The sequence below is a fragment of the Anopheles moucheti genome, chromosome 3 (assembly GCF_943734755.1).
Source record: "Anopheles moucheti chromosome 3, idAnoMoucSN_F20_07, whole genome shotgun sequence".
Lineage (NCBI taxonomy): Eukaryota > Metazoa > Arthropoda > Insecta > Diptera > Culicidae > Anopheles > Anopheles moucheti.
This window is the reverse complement of record NC_069141.1, coordinates 73,983,267-74,009,659: the sequence shown is the minus strand read 5'-3', so window position 1 is coordinate 74,009,659 and position 26,393 is coordinate 73,983,267. Positions and strand designations below refer to the sequence as shown.

The 26,393-nt window shown below is 44.2% G+C and overlaps 3 protein-coding genes across 3 annotated transcripts; 1 reads left to right on the top strand and 2 right to left on the bottom strand.

The window, feature by feature from the left end:
• Positions 1–1,593: 1,593 nt before the first annotated feature.
• Positions 1,594–15,468, top strand: LOC128305874 (pneumococcal serine-rich repeat protein-like). Its single transcript, XM_053043503.1, has 15 exons — positions 1,594–1,729; positions 4,735–7,633; positions 7,704–7,788; positions 7,875–8,094; positions 8,189–8,522; positions 8,641–8,764; positions 8,854–10,126; positions 10,199–10,321; positions 10,385–10,582; positions 10,662–11,310; positions 11,544–11,706; positions 11,788–12,062; positions 12,142–13,073; positions 13,240–13,560; positions 13,805–15,468. Exons 2-15 carry the CDS (start codon positions 5,112–5,114, stop codon positions 13,876–13,878), a joined length of 7,293 nt encoding a protein of 2,430 aa, XP_052899463.1. The 5' UTR covers positions 1,594–1,729; positions 4,735–5,111; the 3' UTR covers positions 13,879–15,468.
• A 4,366-nt stretch (positions 15,469–19,834) lies between these two features.
• LOC128301417 (serine-threonine kinase receptor-associated protein) lies at positions 19,835–24,205 on the bottom strand. The gene is made up of 3 exons (XM_053037871.1): positions 23,766–24,205; positions 21,435–22,100; positions 19,835–21,362 (listed from the first exon to the last, which is right to left on the bottom strand). The coding sequence occupies exons 1-3, from the start codon at positions 23,869–23,871 to the stop codon at positions 21,031–21,033; spliced, it is 1,104 nt and encodes a 367-aa protein (XP_052893831.1). The 5' UTR covers positions 23,872–24,205; the 3' UTR covers positions 19,835–21,030.
• A 277-nt stretch (positions 24,206–24,482) lies between these two features.
• LOC128304875 (uncharacterized) lies at positions 24,483–26,316 on the bottom strand. The gene is made up of 9 exons (XM_053042117.1): positions 26,259–26,316; positions 26,004–26,197; positions 25,830–25,934; positions 25,603–25,773; positions 25,404–25,538; positions 25,226–25,339; positions 25,006–25,151; positions 24,800–24,937; positions 24,483–24,735 (listed from the first exon to the last, which is right to left on the bottom strand). The coding sequence occupies exons 1-9, from the start codon at positions 26,314–26,316 to the stop codon at positions 24,483–24,485; spliced, it is 1,314 nt and encodes a 437-aa protein (XP_052898077.1).
• Between the last annotated feature and the right edge of the window lie 77 nt (positions 26,317–26,393).

Genomic DNA, 26,393 nt, shown 5'->3' with positions numbered 1-26,393 from the left:
TTTTCATCCCATTTCGCGCCTACCACGCTTCCACTGTCAATGTGGAGGGCCATGAAAAACTTTATGATCTGGGTCGTTCGGTGGCTTGATTCTTGCTTCATGAATATCCAATCCGAGGTATTCAGTCTGCTTGCCCGATCATCTGGTAAGTCTACGTAGGAAAGACGTAAACCAATGATGTGTATGTCATACAGGTATGCCAGAATCTGGATTGACTTACACAAGATGGTTTCCAAAGATTCCACTTCCGAGTCGCGGATGAATCTCTCTAGCGATATGTTGAAAAGTAGACAGGCGGTCTCCTTAGCTGAAACAAAGAAAGTAGTATTTGACAAACTACTTGTGTGTGAGAAGCTTACTACATGCGATACATACCAAGTCGCTTGATCTATTGGCTTATCTCCTGTTCATTTCACTTCCTACTAGTGGGTAATTAAAGTTAAATCAACTAGCGGAAAAGTATTGTTGTTAAGAACAGAAACTACACCAAGAGGTCGTACACCTGTGATGCTTTAAAGAAAAACAAGTTGAACATTTTCTTAGAGAATTTTCCGACCCTAAACTATCTGCCGCAAGAGTTGAGTAAACTTTTTTCTCGAAATGCGTCAACGAGAAAACGGCATTTTGAAATGTCACGAAGCACCCAAATGAAGAACTGAAGCGCACCGCATACACGCAGCCTAACAGCTGAACTGTCAATCACGAGATGGACCAAAGTGCAGAGAAGGATTCATTCCTCCATATTTGTATAGCCCATGAGCTTAGCCGTCGGTAATTTTTCAAGCCGTAAATAAAGAGTGCAAAAATGATCGAATAAAACTGCTAAAACAATGCACCAACAACGCTAGTGGCACGGCTACGGTGTAAATTGTCAGTGTTGTGTGCGTTGCAAGTGCTCGGGTGTATTGATTTTGCGTTCGACACCAGCGAATGTGTGTATCGTCTTCGTTTTGGGTGCACTTTTCCACCAGTAGTGACTGCGGTAAAGGATCTGCCTATGTGAGAGAAGAAAAAAAAACGTATGAAGTGTTCGTAAAGCGTTCCCGGAACCTTGTGCGCGAACCATCTTCCTTTTGCGAAAAGTGCATCTGGGGCAATGAAAATGTGATTGTGCTGTAACGCACTGTATGGTTTGCATATTACGGAAAAAAGGTAATTTTGCATGGATCGGTGAGCCTTCTTCCTATGCGAAAAAGCACACAACGCACAAGAGCAAGAAGCAGAAAAAGTAGCCCGTCATATAATAGCTCCTGGGTGACGACGACGACGATGGGGAGAAAGGGAGAGTTGCAAGTGTAAAATTTCTGTGCGTGCGTGTGTGTGTGTGCGTATATCTGCTTACCAGAATACGGAGTATGTGTGTGTGTTTTTGTGCGTGCTTATACTATCTGTATGCATCGTTGATCCTGCCAGCCAGCCAGCTTCCTGCCAGTTTCGCGACCTCTCACGGGCTCTACCGGTTTGTGTGCGTGTAGTGTGCGAAAAGTTCCCGTCAATCTTGCGCCCAATGTCCCTAAGTGTGCAATGGGAAAGTATCGTGCGCCGAATCATAATAATCTACATCAGTGCACAGTGATTTCTGCGAAGAACGTCGTCGTGTTTCAGGTACTGTGGATGTGCTAAGAACAGCTGCAAAGCACCAATCTGGATTAAAGTGTGGCAGTGTAACAAACAAATAACATGTGAAATAGAACCAGTCGATAAAATACTCATACTCCATATTATCGAGGTAAGCCCCTTAACTTCGTTACAACGCGACACTGTTGTCATGTGTAAATAAAGGCAGATGTCGGAATTATAAAGAAATTCATAGAAGTGTGAAGATGTGCGTTTGAGTAGAATAAGTGTCAACATAATTGTAATGCTTTTCTGTTAAACTCAAATGAAAAAAAACTTTATTTGTAGCGTTCGAATAGCTGTCCTAATGGAAACATTCTTTTCAGTTCAATAGTCCGCGATCAGAAGGAACATGAACGTTGTTTATATATTAAAAGCGATGTGAGCTGTTTCGTCACAAAGCATGCTGCGATCGTGAGATAATACGCAGCGGCTGTAAAGCGTACAGTGCTGCTAGATGATTACGCAGTGGTGTGGTGTTTTAGCCTTTCCACACGGCTTTATCCCTGCCATAGGGATAACTTTAACTAAAAACAAGTGTCGCGACGAACAAAGTTGGGACTATATAGAACTTTTATAGTTCCGGTACTCATATATAGCTCGTGAGAGACGTGCACTTTGTCCGAAACGGATTAAAACACTCTTAGCCGTATTGGAAGGAAAGATGTTCAGAAGGATTTTTGTTTCTTTTATGCGTTGAAGGATAATGGATGATTCGTTACAATAGCAAGCTCTACAAGCCGTAGGCGATTTAGAGGACTTCTGCATCAGGCTAAGAACCCGAAGCGATTGTATCGACGGATAAATAAGTTGAGAAGCAAGTCGTGTCCTGATTCAGTATGTTCACCTTATGTCATTATTCTCAATTGTTGCCTTAAAATTGTCAGTATGGTTAGTAAATCAATTAGCGATATGATCAAATCACGGTGTATGACGTAGTTAAACGAAGAATTTCTTGACCCGGTGACATTCCTACCCAAGAGGTGATAGAAACACCTTTTCTGGCACAGAGTACGGGAAATGACCAAATGTAGCCCACAATTAACTGCCTAAAAGATTCCTCTTAAAAATAAGCCCTACTATGGCCATCTGTATCTCTGTCAGGATACAATAAGGGGTCTTTTAGAGGCACCCTGTGTGCGAAAGACAATTGAGCGAAACGAATCCCCCGGAGACTCTCTGGACTTGTTTGATTTGATGTTATTCAAACTCAATCCAAGGAGAGCGACGAGTGTTCAATCAGGATTGAAAAGGCGGTTCAGTTTCGGCGATGGTTCTACAATCGTAAAACATACTTTGCGTAACACGGACGCACAACAGAGCATGGTGAAAAGAAACCAGCTAGATTTGTTAGCGCCGATAGACCAACTGCCAAGCAGCAGGCCAAACAAAAAAGCGACAATCGCGAGACTCGTGCCTCCCTGTGTATCGCGCGCGGTACATTTCAACCCCGGCCGGCGTGTAGTATAAACTGGCGCACGTGTGTGCGTGTGTTGGTGAGCGGGGCCCGCTCGTGTTTGTACAAGGAAAACAGAAACATAGAATGCTCGGGTATCCATTTTTATTACAACACAGTTTAACGCGTCACTTTGGTTGGCTACTTGTGGGCTAAGAATGAATGACTTTCGAGGGCGAAATTGTGCATGTAAGGTAGCGAAACAGTAACCAAAGTGCACAAAACCATGACACGAAACATTTGTGAATGCTGTGCAAGGTGCGTTTGGTGATTGCGATGTAAAATTTATGTTGCCTCCGGATGTTGTGTCCCTTTTCCGGAGAATGGGTTGTGTGTGCTTCGCGCTTGTGACAGTAGAAAATCTCTGCCCCCGAAGAGTGTGTGTCGTCCGGTTGTAATTAATAAGAATGTCTCTGGTTCTTGTGTGTGGTCTTTTTTTTATTTGCGATTAATGCGGTTGCGTGTTTGATGCTGTTTAATTTAAATGCAGTGATGTTAGAAAAGTCCATGGAAAGCCAATTCTAATGTTGTTTGTTTGCTACGCACAAATGGAAATTGGTTGAAAAAGTTGTCACGAGCAAGAGAAGAAAGACAGCAAAGGCAGACAGAGTGAGAGAGCGAGAAAGAGTGAGTGAAACAGAGAAGGTGAGATTGATAGGTGCGAGTACTCGGTTTGTGTACGCGCTCGTGTGTGTGTGTTGTTTTGCAGCAGCAAGCAGCTTCAGTAGTAGTGGTATGATGCGGTATAAGCAGGCATGGATGATGGGCTTTGCTACGCGATAATACCGCGGGGACGGAGTAGTGTGAACCACCATCCGTGTAAATGTGTGTGCGTGCGTGCATGTGTATAAGATAGCACTACGTTATGCTACGTTTTTGTATGGCTGTATATCCTGTAAAGGGCGACCCGACGACCGCTAGCATGGGAGGCATATTTTCTCTCCGAACACGAACACGGATGCTAAATATGCGCTTGAATGTTTTATTGAATGAATCTGTGGTGCAATTTTGACACGAATGCATGGATGTTTAAATTTATTTGGAACTTCGATTTTGCACAACCATGCAGTTGTGTATGAAATGAAAAAAATGTGTGTGTGTATTTTTGGGGTATGATTATGTGCTGTTGAAGGTTCGCAAACCCATACTGGCGTTCCTATCTTTCTTTGAAACACTGTGATGCATTGATATATCCATGCCAGCTAATGTTGTATTAAATTGTGTAAAGTATTGTTTAAAGTATCAAGCGTATGGAACCTACCAACAAACTACTACCATTACGAAGGATGGTAAACAATTTACATAGTGCAACATATTATAATTTCATTCATTGTTAATTTCTATCTTACTGTTAACATTAAAAGGCCAAACTGTGAAGAACTGCAACAAAAACTTAAATGTCACTCGAAAAAATGAAACTTTGTTCAAGCAGAAATTATAGTGGTAATCTATAAGTAGGCGTGTGGTGATTCTATTTGAAATGGCAACTTAACGCGATTGATACGATTATTTTATTTGTCTGGTAAGCAATTCGTTAAAATAAAAAAAAAAAATTTAAACATAATATGCACATAAACTCACTATGACTGATCATTGATCTTTACTGTTATGACTAAATTACTGTTTTAACTTGTTTTCTCATTTTTCTTGTCTAATTTTAGATTAAAATGGTATTGCTGGCCCAAGGGCCGTGGCCCTTCGATATTGCTGTTCAACTCCAAAATACCCGGAATCTTAACCGACATATAACCGGCTATCATAGTTGCTATCGTTACCCGTGCATTATTTCATCGGAATCCACCTTTACGTCCCGCAGTGACTGTTCCTGCAAGAAGCGATCAACCGATAAGCCATTGTTTCAAAGGACAACAGAGTCGTCCGTTGGTGTATTACTATCGCAAGGAAGATATAACCGTGAAACGTCGCGGTCTGTGCTATCATTGCAGTTGAACGTTGCTGCTAACGTGACCAGACCAAACCGGTGGCAAAGATTGTTGATGGGCCCGCTGGCGGCGGATGCCCCGCATTCTTTCACTGCATGGATTCAATGAGTCGCAACGAGGCGAACAGCAGCAGCCACCACCAAAACAAGGTGGTCTTAATGAATCAAGGAACTGATAGCAATAACGAAGGAGCTAATAATCTAACCAGTAGCGGTAGCAGCAATAACAGCAGCGGCGGCACCAACAGCCACAGTAACAGCGGCACACGAGGCAACAGCACTAGCAGTAGCGGTAGTAGGAACAACATTATTAGTATTAGCGGTAGTAAGAGCAATAGCAGCGTCAGTGACGGTAACCCTGGTGACGGTAACCAACCAACGCACACCACTATTCATCAGCATCGTCTTCAGCAACATCCGGCATCTTCGTCGGCTACGCTTGATCATCCTGCGAATCCGGTCGAATCGGCGGACCGTGGAAGCTATAACGCACTAGTGGTGGTGCCGGCTGTCGTCTCTTCGTCTTCGTCATCGGCAGATATCAAAGATTCTAATTTTGACGACGATAACGAGTGGGACGTCGGAATAGGAGATTTAATAATCGATTTGGACGCCGACATTGAAAAGACTGGTGCAAATCAACAACAGCAACAGCAACATCAGCAAAGACAGCAATTACAGCAGAATCAGCAGCCCAATAGTACGACTCCTGGTGGTGGTGTGCTGCAATTCCTATCAACCAGCGGTGGTGGCAGCAACAGTGGTGAGTCATCAGCAACTGCTATTTCCTCCGCGGCTGCTCATAGTAATCAGGCACGAAGCGGGAACACTTCGGGTAAGAGTCGAAAAACCAGCCCAGTTAGTGTGCCAAGCGACACTAGAGAGAAAACATCTTCATCAGGGGCGGCAACAGGAAGCAGTGGGAGTGGTGGAAGTAGTAGCTCGAAAGGGCACCATCACCACCATCACCACCATCATCACCATCATCATCATCACCACCATCGTCACAAACAGCAGCAGTTGAGTGGTAGTAGCAGTAGTACCAGTTTGAGTTCAGGGGAAAAAAGTGGAGAATCGCAAGGTAGTAGGGTTCGTACCTCAAGTAATACTTCTACGGGCGGTTCTGTTTCCACCTCGCACTCTGCCGAACCAGCTTCTGTAACTGCTGTTCCATCGTCTGCAGGACAAGGAGTAAGACCTCATACTACGGGTAACGATACTCCCGATAGTGGTGGTTCGCGCGGAGATATCCACACCTATTCGAATACCCACGGTGGTAACAGTAGTCGAAGTAAACAAAACGCACCTGGCAGCAGCAGTGGTGGTAGCAATAGTAACAACAGTAACAGCAGTAATACCACAATGTCTTCGACTACTAGCAGCTCGGGTAGTAAGTCAACGACCAAACTGTCGGTTGACCACCAAGCAACCCTGGATAAGGGGCTCAAGATGAAGATTAAGCGTACGAAACCGGGCACAAAAACATCCGAAGCAAAGCATGAAATTGTCAAATCAGATCAAAATGGTACCACATCAACAACGGCAACGTTAAGTTCCGGCGGTGGTACGGTGGGTGCCGGCACGACGGGCATCGGATCGTCTGCTGCCCTAACAAATACGACTGGTGTTACAGGCATGACCACATCGTCTCTGGTAGGCACTGGGTCTGGTTCATTAACCGCCGTTGGCACATTAGGGGGCGCTGGTGGACCTAACATGAACGTCAATAGTGGAGGCGGTACAGCGAGTGGTCACATATCGACTGATTCCGATAGTACGGGTATGGGTGGTGGAGGAGCAATTGGAACGGCGGCTGGAGTGGCTGGAAGTGGCGTGGGAGGAGTGTTGAATCCGGGGTTAAATTCGAGCACGGTTGGCCATCCAAGTGGCGGTTCGGGAGTGATTGGATCTGGTGTCAACTGTGGCAATACACTCGTCAATAGCAACACTCCCAATGGCAGTAATAACAGTAATTTAGGCATAAGTACCGGTGGCGGGACTGCTAGCAACAGTGGCAGTGGGAGCAACATCAACACCGGCAGTATCGTATTGGGCAGCTCTGGGAAGAAGCACTCGTCCCAATCCGCCAGTATCGGTACCATGGGTGGTAACAGCAATAGTAGTGGTAGCAACAATGCCCAACAACAGATGAGCTCCAATATTCTTACAGCGCAACAACAGCAACAGTCCCAGCAGCATCAGCAGCATCAACAACAACCGGTTCCGAGTTCAAATAAACGGGGCAGCAGCAGCCACCGGAGAGACAAGGGAAAGGATAAAACTACACACCACAATCAGCGTGATAAGAATGAGCAATTGCAACAACAGCAGCAACATCAAGGAACTGGCGGTGGAGCTAGTGGTGGTGGTGGACCAGCCGATATCGGCATTGGTACGAGTGGACTAACCAACAGCCGATCCACGAGCGGAAACTGCATTTGTGTGGTCAACCACGATGTTCAAGTAAACGGGTTACTCCAGCAACAGCCCTGCTCCAGTGCATCCTGTATATATGCCAAGTCTGGAAGCAATAATAGTGATCATGGCAGTGGTGGCAGCATAACACTCGGTTCATCGCATCGAATAGGAGCAGGAGGAATCATTCCAGGCAGTTTAAGGTACATAGACAGTATTACATTGTAAAATGGTGATTTCATAATTATGTACTAACATGTTGTGTCTTAACAGTGTTGGTACGGGTTCGAACTCTGGAAGTACAACTAACGCTCCGAACGCTCCTGGTCCGCCGGTGATAGGAAAGGACATCAACAAGGTAAAATAATGTCATATCAACTGCAAGAAAATTTGCAATCAATGTACGTTTGTTCTAATAAATGTTTCTTTTCTGCCCGTTTTTAGCTTTTAAACCTAAACGTTCCTAGCACAGGAACACATAATTCCAGTGGATCTAATACCAACAACAGCAGCAGTATTTCCGGCTCCGGTACCAGCAACATTTCGAATGCCGCCAACAATTTGCATACCGGTGGAACCGGTGTGTTAAAAGCTCAATTGCAGGCGGGTTCCATGGCCGGGACTGTTAATGAAGCTGCCGGAACGACGACAACAAATATGATGGGTAATGAATAATACAGCGAACCATGAGTTAAACACAAAATAGTTGTTGAGGTTAACTAACATATTTGTATATTTTTTCAATATCGAAAAAAAAGGTGTGGGAATGTTTGCCGGTGGTGTTGCATCCTCGCCAAACCTTTCGGCCGCTCTGTCAGCGCACGAAGATAAGAGTGGATCGAGTCCTCCCCCCGCCAAACGTCACAAGGGCGAACGGAAGGAAATGGTAGATGTATGTGTTGGAACGTCCGTTGGCACAATAACCGAACCGGACTGTTTGGGACCTTGTGAGCCGGGCACGTCCGTTACACTGGAGGGAATTGTTTGGCACGAAACTGAGGGTGGAGTTTTGGTAGTAAATGTCACCTGGCGGGGCAAAACCTACGTCGGGACGTTGATCGACTGCACCAAACACGATTGGGCTCCTCCAAGGTAAGCTGTTTGCTTTTGATACTTTAAAGGAATGGATTATTAAATGATCGTCGTCTAAGCAAGCGGATATTGTAAGTAAATGGTATCATATTTTGCCAATTGCCTTTTTATTCTTCAGGTTTTGTGATTCTCCAACTGAAGAGTTAGACTCGAGGACACCAAAAGGACGAGGTAAAAGAGGGCGAAGTTCAGCATTGCTGCCATCGAACGATCTTAGTAATTTCACAGAAACACGAAGCTCGGTAAGCATTTCTTTTCAAGCAAGCTTTTTTTACTTTCAAGCGCAAAACTTGTAATCTGTTTCTATGGGCTTTATCTATGTTTATTGCAGATGCACAGTAAGTTAAGGAATGGTGGTTCTAAAGGTCGAGGAGGCAGAGGGGGCATTATTGAAACGAATGCGGCAAGTAGTGGAGCAACTGGAGGAGTAAAACTTCCAACCCTCACTGCCAGTGCAAACGTTCTTGGCACAGGTAACAATGGTGGATCGCTGGGTGCCACCAATACACCTTCTACATCTCCTGTAGCTTTTCTGCCGCCGAGGGCAGAAAAACGCAAATCAAAAGATGAGTCGCCATCTCCGCTCGGAGCTGGCAGTGGTAGTGGTGGCACCACGGGAGCAGGAGTCGGTAGTAACAATGGTGCACCGAACACCATGAGCAACAATGTGATAAACCCTGCGTCTGTAAATATGGGAGGCAACAGCTCCGGCAGTGGAGGGAATGGTTTTAACAATGGTTCCAACACAGACAGTGGTGGTGGCCACACGTCAAACTCCTCGTCAATCGTTAACCTCGTCACGGGATTGAACGTGCAGATCAGTGGTGGTGGTAGCGGCAATAGCACTGTCGGTGGCGTTGGTGGATCGACCAGTAAAAAGGCGAAAAGCAGCACCGCAGCGTGCGCTGTCTCACCGGTGTTACTAGAGTGTCCTGAACAAGACTGCAGCAAAAAGTACAAGCACGCTAACGGGCTAAAGTACCACCAGAGCCATGCACATGCTGGCAGTGCGTCTTCGATGGATGAGGATTCATTGCAAGCTCCCGAGTCGCCGCAACGGATAGCACCTTCACCGACCACCAACAGTACGGCACCGTCACCACTGTCAATGGTCGTCGGCAGCAATACAGCTCTTCCTACAGCAGGCACAGGTAGCAGCGGTTCGTCGTCCGCGGGCAGCAACAGTGAACTCGTGCTGGCCCTATCTACCACGTCGGGTGGGTCAGGTTCCAGCTCTGCCATAGCGACATCATCTGCTCCTTCACCATCGCAAACAATGCCCGGATCTACTTCCTGCATTTCAACCGTGTCTAGTCAATTGTCACAACAAAATTTAGCATCTAAACAACAGCCTCTTGGCCCAAATAGTGCCAACGCAATCAACAATGGAACTGCTGGGGGTAGTATTAGTTCGCAGGACGCTAGCTCAGCGGCGACACACGCAGCTAGTAATATTTTACATCAGTCATCATCTACCGATCAAATTCCATCATCTACTGCATCCGCGATCCCGCTTGGTGGTGGTAGTGACCATCCAGATCTAAGCCACGGTTCCGTTGGAGGGGCTGACATGTCGGCAGATGGCACTTCTACAGCTATGAACGGTATGGATCAGAGTGAACTCTTTCATTGGTTGGTTATAGGGCATGGATTTAAGCGTATTTTTTCCATTATAGATGAAGATCCAAGTGTGACAGGAGGAATGAATGCTAATGCGACTGCACCGGTTGCAATAGCAAGAACACCGGCGGTTAACATAGCAATGTTGTCAAATACCGCAGCTGCCACACCGGTGGATGGTAAGCGAAGCATTGCGAATAAATGTCTTGTGTTCTGGTACATAATTTTCGTGTTATTTTCAGCCCATAAACCTCCTCACAGCTACGCTAAGCAGAAGAAAAGTCGTAAGTCTCCCGGCCCCTCTACCAACACCGATTATGACTCACTGGCTTCATCGGCGGCTAATCGCACGGAAGACGTACAAAGCCCAGCTTACAGTGATATTAGTGACGATTCCACTCCCGTTACCGATGCGACTGATCTTCCCATGGGGGGAACAGGTAAGTGTTTTGAAAGAGTTTTTTTTTCTAATTACAGCGACTTCTTTCATCTGAATGCTAATGAACTTTATATTTATAGAAAAATCAAAAGGATCTCATCTAACGGAAGGCACCAGGAAAACGAACGAAGCTCCGGTAGAATCGGTGAACAATTCTAACACCAGCGCTCCAAGCACGGGTGGTCCACTTGGACCACTGTCAAGCTATGGCCTCTATCCATATTATGCCGGGTTGCCCCATCAGCAGCCACCGCCACCGCCGCCTCCGGGAGGTCCATACTTTCCCACGGCGGCTGACCTCGGTGCGAATAAGCCACCACCGCCACCACCCATCGGTTCGGTCCCGTTACCTCATGTTGTAGCAACAAGCATTGCGCCTCCGTCTGTCTCCTCCGTGGCTGGAGGACCGCTCGAGTATAGCAAAAATAAGGAGCCGCCATTGGATCTTATGAACAAACCAAACAACACAGGACCACCACAACCACATCCATTACATCAATCGCAACCTCCGCCATCGGCATTACCGCCGCCACCATCATTAGCACCAAGTGGACCACCCACTGGACCGGATGGTGTTCGCACAGCCGGTGGGCTAATGATGAATCCTGCTGTAGCTAGCGGGTTATCCTCAATGACGGGCGGTAACGATGTGAAGGATGGCTCCATGTTAAACGCTGGTCCACCTCCACCACCGGGTGGCAAAGTATTGCCACACTACTATCCTTACGGGTACGTATGATCATTAACATTGATATTCACACCGAATTAATAATTTTAGTGTACATTCATGAATAAGTGAAGATTTAAACGATTTCAACCTTAAATTCTTGAATCCTGCGATTCGATTAATGATTCGCATGACTCCAATTATGATACATGTTCATTTCTACTATTTTACGTGTACAATTATTTTCATGCCTAAAAATATACCTAATCTGAATTCCCCATTGTTCTTTGCACAGCTATGTTCCACCGGGGTATAATTATCCTGGTCTGGATGGTGGTTATGGGCAGCTCTCAGTAATATCGGATGAAACCAAGCACAGTCCGGTTGTAACAGTCAAGGAGGAACGGTTGAAAGAGAGCCAAAGTCCTAACGAGTATAATAAAATGGGTGCTTCGCCGGTAAGTGGAACGCTTCGCTTTGTTTCGACGAATGGTGAATATTATGATTGACCGGTATCTGAATTTCTGTTTCCTCTGCAGCTCATGGCCTCAAAACTCATTAAAACGGAATCTACTAAAGACATAAAGACTGAACCTGGCCTAAGTGGAAGTGGCGGCGCATCATTACACGGACCCGGCTTGCACCCTAAAGATCCTCAACAAGTTGGCCCAACTCAACAACCGCCTTCCCTACCGCCACAATCACTCGGTCCATATGGTAGCATGTTCCGACATGGACTGGGCGTTGGCCCACCACCCGGTGGTCCTCCACCGCCGTCCCACATTGCAACGTCTAGAGAGGAAGATCTTAGAAGGTATTTAGATGAATACTTATACATGATCATCGCGCAGTTTTAATGAATATATGTCATCATCTATGATCGTACCATTTAGAATGTTCAGCTACACTGATCAACGGCGCAATCCCCCTCCATCGGGTCATCCCGGGGGTCCACCAGGTCTACCACCCGGACTCAATCCAAAGGATGAGCCACATTCACCTTCGTCGCACGGGCAATCGCAACAGCAATCGGGATTGCATGGACAATCGCTGTCGGGTCAAAGTTCGGGCAAAAGCTCAAAATCTTCGGGACAATCTGGCTCGTCATCATCGTCCGGTGGGGGAGGCAGCAAAGGGATGGGAAAAGGTTCCGATAGTGGCGGCGGAAGCATCAAGCAGGAGGATAAGGAAAGTAGTGCGCTAAAATTGAAACAGCAGCAGCAAGAGGGTCAAAAACCTACGATGGAAACGCAAGGTCCACCGCCACCGCCAACGTCACAGTACTATTCACCTTCGCTCTACATGAGCGCCTCACCATTTGGGTTTGATCCAAACCATCAAATGTACCGGCAGATGTTGGTGTCGACTGCACCGTACTCTGCCGCACCGTACCACTTGCAAATTCCGCGCTTCAATCACCCGCCCGAGGATCTCTCGCGGAATCAAAGTACGAAAGCGCTTGATCTGCTGCAGCACCATGCCAGTCAGTACTACAACTCACACAAGATACACGAGCTTAGCGAGCGCGCAATGAAAAGTCCGACCAGCAACAGCGTTAAAGTAAGCGTATCAAGTCCCAATCTCTCGCAGCAACCAGGTTGCCAAAATCCTAATCTATGCATTCCTCCACCAAACAGTAGTAGCGCAGGATTGTCTTTACAGCAACAACAGCAGCAGCAGCAACAACAGTCAGTTGCTGCCGCACAACAACAATCAGCAAATTCTAGTGGTGGTGGTGGTGGTAGTAGTGGTGGAGGCGGTGGTGGTGGACCACCACCATTACAGCAATCATCACAACCTCCTTCATCGGGAAACCATATGCAAGGTAAGAGTGAATGTATGTACGTTATCTAACGCTTTGTTTCATCCAGTCAGTGTTTCATAAAATTTAGAGTTTTAGAGAAATGTTTATTTATTTGTGGAACGGACCCGTTTCACGATGTCCAATCAACAAAAATTAATTTATTTCTTCTTGTTACATTTCATTGTAGGAAATTCAGTAAGTAGCAATAGCGGGAACGGTGGTAATGTAAATAGTGGTAACAGTAGTGCCAGTGGTGGTCCTGGAGGAGCAAATAACGCAAGCGGCAATGGTGGGAGCGGTGGTAATGCTGGCATTGACGGCCAAGGCAAAGACCATGGTGGCGGTGGTAGTACCGGCAGTTCGCAACAACAACAACAATCTGGTGGGGGTGGTTCGAGCAGTGGTGGAAATGCCGGAACACGAAGTCCACCACCGCAACGTCACGTGCACACTCACCATCATACCCACGTGGGACTTGGTTACCCGATGTTTCAAGCACCATACGGAGGTAAGGACATTATTACGAATAGGCCACACCACGATCAGTGTTAGTGTTACCGATCACCGATCGTTCAGCTCTCACCGAAGTGATCAGGTGAGCTTCGAAGATAAGCTAGTTCGTTAATCTTTATAAGCTCGCGTCCAGCTATCACCCTTATAGACTGGTTGACACAACATTCGACCGATAGCGATGGCTTTTAAAAAATAATTTGACCGACACTAACATCGATGTATGTTCTCTTCACATTTAGCCGTACTAGCGAGTCCTCAGGCGGCGGCCGTTACTGTGCTAAGTCCTTTCCAGACGGGACCACCAACCAAGTGAAGCAAGAAAACTAATCGGCCTGCCAGATAATAAGCACCGAAGATTGGCAACAGCAGCGCGTGTTCCTTTTGCAGTTGGGTTGTATATGTGCGTGTATGCGAGTGCGCGTGTGTGTGTACGTGTGTGTGTGTGTGTGATAAACATATGACTAATGATCCCAATACTCTCTTTTTCCGCACACCTACACTCTATTATCATTACTCTCGTCGCTATGAAGCAACGGACAACGGAAATGGTTAGGAAGTAAAGAAATCCTTTTCTTAGCGATAAACAAGACGAAGCAAATCATTTACCTTGCAGATAAATTGGTAGTAATTTAAAGCGGACCAGTTCAGTTCAAGTAGTGTATCTAATGGTGTAAACAGGTAGTAAAATTCTTACAAACTACTATTGTATCATTTTGAGTGGTGGTATAGAGCTTACACATGCATGGCGGATTAGGTTTTACTGTAATGGTAAAAATTGGGTCGCGGTATCATACACCCGTAAGCCACCATAACGAAAGCGTATATGATCAGTATAATGCGTGATATGTAAGGGACAGCTAATAGGGGTTTTGTTTAATATTTTGGCGTAGTGTACGCTATGTTACGCAATCTGAGTATGCCGCACGTAAATGACACAAAGAATGCTGCTCATGTTCGCAAGGTTAGTTTGGATGGACTAACCGTTATATGCCCTGAGGAAGGTGTAAAGTTGTGAAATTCGGATTGTAAACTGGCTGAGACCAAGATGATGGCTTGGGTGACACATCGTCGAAGTCTTCCAAAACTTTACAAACGTACGGTTTGCAACACTGACGTTGAGCTACCGGTGTAAGGATGCTGGCTTTGGAACATTGATCGTGCGGTACTGGCTGGCGTGGTGTACACCGTTAGAGTGACGAGTTCGGTCCGTAGTTGCACAATGATCTCACTAATTGTGGAGTGCAACGTGGTAACGACAACATCGGACGATCTTGTATAGACCAATCCAGATAAGTCCACAGGGGGCATTGTCCGTGATTCCTAAGCGGTTAAAGTACTCGTTAACTAATCTGTCTGATTCTATTGTTTCCAGTCATGTTCTTGAATTTGATTGATTTTTTCTTGACCGCAAATTCATTTTTCGATTGCTTACTTATGTGTTATGCCTCTTTTATGATGCGCTTAGAAGTAAAATATTGTTCTAAGCCTAGCAGAGTGTCGCTAAAAACGGAAAAGTCTAGCCTCTAATATATGCAAAACCCATTCACGACAAATGATCAATGTTATTCGATAGCGAACAAATACAAATGTTCCCCACACCAGTTGCAAGGGTGTAAATATTGCGCCGCGTGTGTTTGAAGAAGCGAAAAAGGATAGTGTATGGTGATATCAGGTCAAGTATTATATTCACGGTCGAAGTTGTATCGCACAGCGAACACATGGAAACGCTTCGTTTGTGTGGGTGACGATGTGTCCATGAAACTTCTCACTATTTCATGACGTTAGGTTTGCTTTAAGAGCTAACAATGGAGAAAAATGGTGGTGACCTTGCGACAGAGGTTCACCTTTTTTCACTATCGGATAAATGATCTTAAGAAAATAAAAGCATATGGAAGGAAGAACGGGCCAAAATCGTTCGATGCAAAGTGCGCAAATAGAGGAAGGGGGGGGACGATCGTAACATTCGTATATGATGTTGGGTTGCCGATTTTTTGCAACAGGATATTGATGATTGGTGAATGCTGGTGCGAATGACGTTTGTGAAAGTGTCATGTTGTTATATATATATATATTCATACATATATTTTTGTACAAAACAAATCGAAACGAATCTTTGGCAAATCAGGAAATGATCCTCCTGCGTAGGATTGAGATAATTGCTGCGTTTAGTTAGGAGGAGTAGTCGAAGTCGAATGGAGCAGGGGGGGCAGTACAGCGAAAATACACAATGGCAAATAGCATGGCGCAAAAATCCACATTTAACCTTAGGTGCAGTTTATCGTGAAACCGCAGGCACTGGCAGGCAAATCTACGGCCGATATATGCGCAGCATTTTGTTGTACAATTTTGTAGAAAATATCGTAAGCGAATTAATTAATTAGCGGGTTAGTAGTATCATCGTGTGTAAGCCGAACCTTCGCTCTTCATTCAGTGAAGCGATGCTGGAAGGAACCTGTAACTATAAAGCATAGTGGACTTTTGGGCGATTGGTGCGGGAAGTGTATGTATGTGTGCGTGTATGTTAGAGAACTAAATTGTAAAGAAGCGGCTGAAAAGTATAGTGTATATCACCGTAGGAATGTGTACGTAGCGTGTGTTGAGGTAGCATAAGTAAACTAAGGCGGACGGATTGCGCAAGCAAACGAGACACGACGACGACGACGTACGACGCTGTAAATGGGCAGCCACACATGTACAATACAAATGCAATTATGCACAGATTGTAGGTGTGTGCGGACTACATACGCGGAGAAGGAAGGTGGCATCCTTTTCTTGGGTGGGGAAGAACTTCTTTATGCTCTTCCCGATAGGATCTTTGGTGGTCTATGAATACAATGATGATGATGATGATGGTGGATAGCGTGCGTCGTCGAATCATTTACCGATCGGTTTGCGGTTGTAGCTATTTGAATGCACTGGGGACACAGTTTGGCAAACGAATCGACAAGTCAATCAAACAATTTGGGTTTAGAGATAAAGCGAGAGCACGTAGACAAAACAATCGCAGATAAGCGGTTAACCTAAGGAGTTAGTCCACTCATTTGCAGTCTATATAAATATACAAAAGCAGAGAAAATTGTTTCGAAAGATTAAAAACAAAGCTTTTTAAGGAGGACTCGTATCGAAAGGCCGTGTGTATTGTATGTAAATAGGATATATAACTATAACTCCCCTGAACCCGTGTTTCGATAAGTACGATAACAATACGTACGCGCGTGTGTGTGTGTGTGTGTATTTGTGTTACAAGAATGATGTCAGCGAAGCTCCTGCTGCTGCTGCTGCTGAACTCAGAATTGCATTTCCATGGCATCACACGGTGAGATGGCTTGTTTTAGTGTATTATTCCGTTTTGCTCTCGGATGCGCTAGGGAAGATATGAAATGGAACCATATTTCGTCCTATTTCAAGAAGTATCTCTCTCCAGAAGTAAAATCGATCATATTAAATGTTTGTTTCTCGTTTCTCGTTTTGCTCTGTGAATGAAGAAGAGCTAAGCTTGGTGTTGTAACGTTCTGTACTGTAACTGACCGAAACAACGTCAAAGTTTGGCGTTTCGTTCGTATTTTGCTTTACAGCAATGTTTTCGGTTTACGACGGGGACACATTAAATCTCCGCTCCAGTCCGCTGACAACATTCTGTTTGAAATATTGTTTATTACCAGTGTGCTACACTGATCCCGAGAGATAGCTGTAACGAATATCTATAACACATAATCTTCCTGTCGAAAAGCGCGCGCGTAAACATGTCCTGTGATGGAAAAATCCCCAAGTATCTGTGTAAAACCGGGCTCAAGCGGAGGGGGTGTTCGCGTATGAGAAACTGAATGATGGACACGGCATCGAAACACACGGCAAGAGAACGAAAATAAAGCGGGTGCGCTCGATTAAAAGAAAACCAGGATAATGGGGTTTTTAAGCTGAGCAGATATAGTAGTAATACGTGCTTCTTACAACATCCATGTTTATTGCAAAACAAAAGGCCACAGAAGAAAAAAAAGCAGCATGTTGAATGTGTATAAATAATAATAACTATTAACTAATACTAATATTAACAGTAATTATAATTGGAAGTTAGGAATAATGAAAAAAAAATACTATTACACTACTCGACATTACCGAATATTTGCTTGTAAATGTTCGGTGCAAAATGAATAATGAAGAAAAAGAAGGACCGAGGGACGGACAAACACAAAAATCTGCTAAATGTGAAAATTGCATTCGCACATACAAAAAAAAAGATACAAATGGTATATATACAGAAATACATGCATATATAAATATGAATATAGCTCCTATCAAAATCATACCTACATAATATATAGGAGGATACATTCCTTGTATTGGAGTAAATAAACAAAGTAAAAACAAGAAAAAAATCAGATCAATACTGGAGAGTAAAAACCAGAAACAGCAAGTACACACATGGGCAAAAAAATTGAATAAAATCAAAAATTAAAAACAATATCTAATCTTGTCTGCGATCTGTTGTTTTTTTCCCGTGTACGATCGCGTGTCACTTAGCAGGGGTCATGACAGTGTAACATCAGGTTTGTATGGAATTTCGTATCAGCTGGCGTGGAGTTTGAGAGAGAGATGAAGAATACTTCTCCATTTCATCTATCGCACTTGCACTAGCAGCGATCGTTCTCACGAGTTTGATTGTATGCGATAGCGGTGGTAGCCAATGTATGAGAGCATCGTCTGTCACGCTCGCTGGAGGGGAATTGATGTCACCTCTCAGGATGTCATGCTCTCTTGGTGTCAGAAATCGAAAATCGGCTCGTTTGTATGGAATTTCGCATCACGCTCAATGATACCATGCGCGAGCAGAACAGCTGTGTGCGCGCTGGAGGGGAAAACATTAATTCCCCTCCAGCGCGCACACAGCTGTTTGCGCGCTGGAGGGGAGTTGATGTTACCTCTCATGATGTCATGCTCTCTTGGTGTCAGAAATCGAAAATCGGCTCGTTTGTATGGAGGAATTTCGCATCAGCCGACGGGGAGTTTGAGATTCACGCGTTCAAAAATTGCACCAGCGCTGCGTTTCATGTAACAAGAGAGCATCCAAATCCGGAGGTGATATTTAACCGGATGACTGCAGGGTTGTTGAAAACAAATGTTAGCAAAACGATCTCAAAAAATTTGTATTATTATTTTGTGTGGATTTTAAGTGAAAGTGTAGCGTAATTAAATTAAACTAATGGTACTATTTGTTGCAGTTGCAGTTGTTATTAGCTGCTGATAAATTAATTAATGAATGCTGATAATATCTGTGGTTCTATTCGTGTGGTTTTAGTTATATTTTAAGATTATTAACTGTTTTGAACATTGTCTCAACAATGAACGGTCTAAAAAATCGTGAAATAGAAGATTAGTTATTTTTTAACATATTTTTGTTTTATTTTTGTAACTAAACATTCAATATAAGTAAGAAAGATCACGATCATGTGGTGTCTGCATTGTTGAGGATAAAAAATCATCCGCTCTTTACTGGTGTTATTATCTAATAAAACTTGTATTCTTTTCCTAGTATTATTAAAAACGTAAAGATAATAAAATAGTTAGCTGATAACAGATTGTAATAACAACCCTGTAACAGTTCTGCTATAACGGTACTTCTCCTGTATGCTATTATCGTGTGCGTGCTTATCAGTACATGGAGAACCTTATGGAGCGAATGCGTGTCATCTATCTCACTTGCACTAGCGATCGTTCTCACGAGTTTGATGGTATGCGCAGTGGTGTTAGCCAATGTATGAGAGCATCGTCTGTCACGCTCGCTGGAGGGGAAATGATGTCACCTCTCAGGATGTCATGCTCTCTTGGTGTCAGAAATCGAAAATCGGCTCGTTTGTATGGAATTTCGCATCAGCCGACGGAAAATTTGAGATTCACGCGTTCAAAAATTGCACCAGCGCTGCGTTTCATGTAACAAGAAAGCATCCAAAATCAGAGGTGATATTTAACCGCATGACTACAGGGTGGTTGAAAATAAATGTTAGCAAAACGATATCATAAATTTTCATTATAATTTTGTGTGGATTTTAAATGAGAATAAAATATTTGTTGCTTGTTTGTAAACTATCATGCGGTTGTTATTAGCTGCCGATAAATTCAATAATGAATGCTGATAATGTCTGTGGTTCTATTCGTGTGGTTTTATTTAAATGTTAAGATTATTCACTGTTTCGAACATTGTCTCAACAATGAACGGTCTGAAAAATCGTGAAAAAGAAGATTTGTTATTTTTTAACATTTTTTTGTTTTATTTTTATATAAAATAGCTCAGGTTTACCTTACTGACGGACAGCGGTAATATTTATTTTAAAGAACAGAATGGGATCACTGAGCTAGAATGCAACACACTGGGTTCTGGAAAATACTCAAAAAATTACTCAAACGAAACTCAACGACCTTTCCTTTTGCTGCACTTGAGCACGCGCGCGCGTCAGGCTCAATTAGTTCTTTATTTCAAAATAATTAAAAAAACGCAACAAAATCTCTCACGTAGTTTGGGGTACACATGGATAAATTACTAGGAAACATACATATTATGTATAAATAGCCACCCTTCACACTCTGCCACAAACGCACCTACTCTCTTTCGGTGTTGTTGCACAACACCGCAAAGTACTTTGTGTTCGTGGCGAAAAGGCAGCCGGAAACAGCAAAACAACAACTGTTGATTATTGGACAACAGGGTGGAGGAATCAAACACAGTCGGCAGAAGTACAAAAATTATTCTCAAATCAATCAAATCAAGTTCGTTGACGACTGTCGTTATGCGCGTTGCTATTGTTGTGGGAAAAGTATGATTCCTTCTCTCCGTAAGGTGGATGTGTTCGTGTTTGTAATACGCACAGACGCTCCAGCGACATATTTGGAATTCAAACCATGCGTTCTACCAATGTACCGTACCAACCAATGTATGCGCATCTGTGTGAAAGAGTTCCGCTTATGTGGATCGTTCCGTGATCATGGGATCCTTTGCGAAATCCTTCGTTGCTAGGGAAATACATATGGTGGACGTGTAGTAGTGTTGGTACAAGTAGTAGTAAGGGTAGTAGTAATAGTAATAGCTAAACGTTTGCTCGCACATTCATGAACCGCGATTGCGTTGCACGAACCATCAAATCGGATCACAAAAGTGGGGATTGTTTGTTGTTCGCGCGTAAAAAAAAGGAAATTGCTATTGGTTTTTGTTGCCAAAGGCGAAACGAAGACACATCCCGAAAGGGCACTCTGCACTGCGTTTGCAATTCAGTTCTCCGCGTCTATATAGCCGCCTACCCAGTAGTGCCAGTTCTTGCCTTGTGCTTCTTGTGTTGGCGCCTCTCTGCTTACTAGTAAACCAGCCGCTTTGTTTTTCCTTTTTTTCCTTTGTAAAGCAGGTTTCCTTTTTTGCTTTTCATGCTTTCTGGGGTTGCAAAGATGTTGGGTGTGTATCCTTGCTTTACTCGTCGGTTCAGTTGGCCGTTACTTCTCGGTTGGTGTTTGGTGTGGGTGTTACCGGTGCGGTTGCCGACGACACCGGCGGGCAGCTTACAGCTGCTGCTGCTGCCGCTGCTGCTACCGGTGGATTGTTTGGTGTTGGGGTCACGGCACCACCAGCGGCAGCCGTATTGCTGATGGAATTGTTGAGATCGGTCGGTTCTGTGCACTTCCACAGTCCGTAAGTTTTTCCCACGGTGGTTTGCCATAGTCGCAGTGTACCGTCCTCGGAACCGCTAGCGTACAGCTCACCATCCGGACTGAAGCTCACCGAGTGAACGGGTCCGAAATGACCCTTGAAAGACTCTGCAACAAAGCAAGCGACAATAATTAGAACAATCGTCCTAGCAACGTGGCCTTTCCGCTCCTGCTCCTTACCTATCTCGTTGCCCGTGATGTAATCGTACTTGTACATTTTGAAGTCTTCGCCACCGCACACAAAGATGTGCTTGTCCGGATGCAGACTGGCCGAACTGACGCGCGTCGGAATGGTAATCTCTTTCAGCTGTGTCAGCGTTTCCATGTCGTAAAACGCGGTACAGTTCCCATACGTCACCGTCAGAATGTTCCCATCCTTGGACAGTTCGAGCCCGTTCGGGTGCGAGCTAAACTCAACACGGGACACTTCCTGCCCTGTGCTGCGATCCCACAGCCGCATCGACTTATCGTCCGCGCAGCTAATCACGCACGTTTCGTTCCGGCAGAAGAGCGCACGCTTGACCGCACCGGCATGGCCGGCGTACGATTCTAGCGCTTTGCCGTCAGAGTTCAGATCGAACACCCGTACCAGCTTCTCGTTGCTGCCCGTGACCAGGTACTGGCTGTCGTGGCTGAACGCGACCGTTTTGACGATGTGATTGTGCTGCAGGCTGTGCACCTCCTCGCCGGTGACGGCATTCCAAATTTTGCCGGTAAAATCGGCCGCCCCGGATGCGGCCAGTGTCGCCGATTCGTTCAGCGCCACACCCCACACCGCGCCCTTGTGACCCTCGAACGTACCGACCCAATCGCCCGTGTCGCCCATCCGCAGCATCGGTTTGCCATCTAAATTGGAGGGGTTGGGAAGAAAGCAGAGAACAGACGTTGGATTATTTAGGAAAGAAGTCTTATCTGAGGAATGATTTTTATTCTTCTTCGAGTCCAAGAATGCCTTGAAATATTCTTCTATCGAAGCAGTTTTTTTATAAGCATAACATCGACGGGATGTTATAGAATAATTTCAGAGTTAGGTGTTTTATTCAGTTAGTTGAAGCCTTTCGTTTTAGAGCGCTTTGAAACCCATTGGGATTTTATAAATAAAAAACATTGAATTCCATCAAATTGAAAAGTACAATGAAAGAATATACTAATACCTAGAGCAGTCGCGTTTTAAAGCATTCATTTAATGACCAATTTGCGTACGTTTAAAGTTCTTAGTTTCAAGGTTTTTAGAAATTTATGGGTCCCGGTTTGCAACTGATGACATTGAACATTTACGTTTCACGGGTGGTGGACAAGTTTACTACTCTTTGTGCCGTAACTTACATCCCATAAAGTTCTGAGTTCCAGATTGATATTCCTCGTATATTACTGTACCATACTGTAGTTAATGATGCCCTTCAGGATATTTATAATTTGTTTTATTACATTTTGTTCACATCTTTGCACGGGAGAACCGGAACCACATTGTGACATTGAATGCCCAAGTTTAGAAAGGGATCGTATACTACGCTTCCTCCGCACTTCTTTCCGTACTACAGGTTTGTGCGAACCTTCAATGCGGTCTGCGGACGTCGGTAGAACGTAAACAAAAAGAAGAAAGAGACGGAGCAACCAAACAAGAGTGCAATATCATACAGGAACCAGACACAGTAGCAAGTGAAACTAGTTTCCATCGCAGGCGGCTATGAGTTGAACGCGATAAAGGGTAAGAATGCCTTGGGATGGGGGAGGGGGAAGTACCACAGTCCAACATACACACCCCACAGCGGTGTACTCTCATTGTCGCCTTGGATACGACGCTTTACTTGCATTGGTTATTGGTTGTTCCTACTTCCGCATCGTGTTTAACTACACATTGCCGATGGTTTTGATTTATTCGTGACCGGCACGCAGCACACCGATCAGAGTGCCTCCGTTTTTTATTGTTGTTTCCATTGGTTCCGGCACGATCAAAAGAGTTCCAGGAAAATGGGGCCTCGCGGGTAGGAGAAGCAGTAGATCCAGCCCTTAAGCAGTACGCGCATACGCGTCGTCCCATTCTTGTCCGTGTTCGCAGTGGGTCATGTGGGACCAGTGCGCGTTTTGACACTGTGAGACGCGATTTTTTTCATATCGCGGAAGGACCTTGGCGTCCCAATGACATAGAGAAACAAAGGCTACCAGGGGCTGTAGCGCAGGTTGTCGCGGGGGGGGACGATGCGTCAGGGAAACAGGGAGGGAGTTGGTTGGTTTAAATGGTAGTAAAACAGATTTGGGATTTTCGTTTTGTCTTGTAACCTTGTCAGCGACACTGGCATTAACTAAACTGCATCGTTACTGGTTTTGTTTTGTAAAACTCGCTCATGCTGAACATGTTTGAAATGAAAGTCGTGAAAGCAAATCACTTCATCTGATACCGATTTCAACTGACTAAAAAAAGCGATGTATTAGAACCTACTGGAAATGACAACTTGACTGATCAATTAACCTTATGTTAGTTGGCTTCCCACTGCTTTTCGGGCGACTTACCTTTGCAGGCCGAAATCAGGAAGTATCCACATTCGGTTTGACCACTGAAATCCAGATGCACGACGGGTCGCGTATGGCCGGAACAGGTCAGCGGAATCTGCTTCATGGTTTTCTGATGTACAGTAGACAGCAGCGATACAGCCGAAGATCGGTTTTACGTTCAAAAAAGTATCACTTTTTCGGAACACGTACACAGGACGCGTCGTGAGAGGGCACTCTAATTCTTTTTTTTTTGGTATGCACAATTCACACACAAAAAAAACGGTGCAGCACCAGTGACACACAGGTGGAGGTAGATGGAAAGGAGAAGCGTTCTCTCTACGTACACGCACGCGAAATGGCACAAAAATGTTGAAAATGGAAAGCAGTGTTGTCGGCCGGAGAGAATAGACTTTGTTCTTGGAATTTACAATCTATTAAAATTGCTAAATTTCATGTACCTCAAACGACAAGAGAGAAAAAAATGTCTCTTGTTTTCACGACACACTGCTGCTGTCAAACTTCGGCCAACTGAGGATGGTGCTGTTTCGACCATGCAGCGAAACGGCTCGAAAGCTCAGCACTGTCGCAAGAGTTATGTGCTGGAATAATTCCCAATGACATTATACCAGTGTGCCAGTTTTGAAAAAAAATACGTTACCGGAACGGAAGGAAAGTGTATAAATGGTTCATATTTCCACGTTTTAATTATGTTTACTAAAATTTCAAAGAAAAACATCACTTCATGATTTGCTCAGACTGGAACAAACTTAACAATGCTGACAGTGTTATTTGATGTTCAGCTATGTTCTGTTCGCTAGAAGTACATGGTTCGATAGTGTTTTGTTCTAGAATTTTCGGAATGTTGGCAAAAAACTGATCCAAGCGCATGTGGAACGATTTAAGGCGTGCCAAAGAAGCCTTCAATGTGGATTGAATCGTTTTCTCCTTTTCGAGGCTCATGACTACATTGTCCTGATTGCAGAGCAAGCTATTTAACATGAAGAGTAATTTTTGTTCTTTACTTGCAAACATACTTTAGATGGGGTGCTTACCTCGACGAATCCAATGTACAACCGCCCTGAACATAGTGTTTCGTGTTTTCAATCGTTTCGTCCAACTCTTTGTAGATTCTTTCGTTGTCATAAATATCTTTCTCCAGGTGTATCATCTTCTGCGTTTTAGCATCCATCCTACGATAAATTGCCAAAGAGATACAGAAAATAAAACTGGCTCCCTTCAAACACTTTATCGTACGTACTCTTTAAGAATTTTAGCTTCCCATACAGTTAGTGACGTGTGTTTTAATTTCTCTATCGTACTGTGTAAGCTTTCCTTTTCCTTTTGTAACGCTACCATACTGGGAGTAACTGGATCGTAACGTGATGGCCAACGCTTAGGATCAATCTGAAAAGGTAGACAATGTCCTAAAGTAGCTAATCCTGTAATCTTTTGACAAAGAATTGTACAACAATACCAACCGCACCCATGCTGGCACTTGTTATCGCTGTTCGTTCTCTCGTCAAGATGGTTTTGTGATACATTAACGATTTCATATTGCGTGCACGATCAATATTGAAACCTATCGTAGATTTCTAATGATAAAGGGAAGTGGATTAAGATTCGAGCATATTCGAACAAAAATGCTGCCAATTTTACCTTCAGATCGTTATTAAGCGAAACCACCTTTTCAATCACCGAACGGCCAATTACGGTAGTTTTGCGTATGAGTGTCTTCTGTTCTTTGATCGCTTGCTTTAACGCTGCTAACGAGCGATCATTGTACAGGTTATCCTGCAATGATACAAAAGAAATAATGATTCAATGAAACTAATGGTACAAATTGGCTGTATACTACCTTTAACATAAAGTTCCCAATACGACGATAGTAATTTTGAATGTTACGAGCATTTCTTATTGATGCCTCACAGCGATTCAACTGCAATGCCGCCAATCTGTACTTAACCTTTTCTTCCGTGGCTCGCGGATCGTATGTGTCAATCTGAATTCTGCAGGAAAATATTTTCATCTACAAAGCTTGAAATTAGTCGCGTTAACGTCTATCGCCAGTATCAAATACATTACCAGTAATTTACGGTACTGTTCGCGTAGTGAGTTCACCTTCAGCATCAATAGATCCAACGATTTTCGTTTGGAAATATTCATTTCATCAAAGTCGGAATGTATTTTCTAAAAAAATCCCAGATTGGAAATGATATGGAAATGCTTCGCGAAGTGCAATCTATGATCCGTGCATACCTGCATATATTCGCTTGGAATTTCCAAAAACCAATCCTGCTGTATGACATTGCGGATGTTCGATTCGTTGATTGTTAGCTTTCTTGTAAGTGTCTCATTTAGAGTAAGCAGTTCTTTCTCTACGCTAGCAAAATGTTCCGCATGGCAAGCCTTTTCGTACACGGTTTTCAACCGCGCAAGTTCAATATTTCTCTCTATACAAGGGAAAAATGTAATTAGTTGTGTATAATTTGTTGAACCTTTTATGATGCTTACCACTCAGACAAGTGTAGTTATAGTATTGTGAAATCTTATCATTTGCCGTCCAATCCATGACTTAAAACCAAAGCTATTGCTTACAATTGAACGTAAATTTTCTGTAATAATGATTAAATACAAACTGCTGAGTGT

Excerpts from the sequence above, each read along its gene's own strand:
- LOC128305874 (XM_053043503.1), top strand. The coding sequence starts at position 5,112 with ATGGATTCAATGAGTCGCAACGAGGCGAACAGCAGCAGCCACCACCAA. Across the intron at positions 11,311-11,543 it reads CCACACTACTATCCTTACGG|CTATGTTCCACCGGGGTATA; the intron begins GTACGTATGATC and ends TTCTTTGCACAG. Across the intron at positions 12,063-12,141 it reads AGAGAGGAAGATCTTAGAAG|AATGTTCAGCTACACTGATC; the intron begins GTATTTAGATGA and ends CGTACCATTTAG.
- LOC128304875 (XM_053042117.1), bottom strand. The coding sequence starts at position 26,316 with ATGGATTGGACGGCAAATGATAAGATTTCACAATACTATAACTACACT. Across the intron at positions 25,152-25,225 it reads CAAGTGCCAGCATGGGTGCG|ATTGATCCTAAGCGTTGGCC; the intron begins GTTGGTATTGTT and ends CTACCTTTTCAG. Across the intron at positions 24,736-24,799 it reads TGTACATTGGATTCGTCGAG|CTTGCTCTGCAATCAGGACA; the intron begins GTAAGCACCCCA and ends CATGTTAAATAG.
- LOC128301417 (XM_053037871.1), bottom strand. The coding sequence starts at position 23,871 with ATGAAGCAGATTCCGCTGACCTGTTCCGGCCATACGCGACCCGTCGTG. Across the intron at positions 22,101-23,765 it reads CCTGATTTCGGCCTGCAAAG|ATGGCAAACCGATGCTGCGG; the intron begins GTAAGTCGCCCG and ends CCTCCAATTTAG. Across the intron at positions 21,363-21,434 it reads CATCACGGGCAACGAGATAG|AGTCTTTCAAGGGTCATTTC; the intron begins GTAAGGAGCAGG and ends GCTTTGTTGCAG.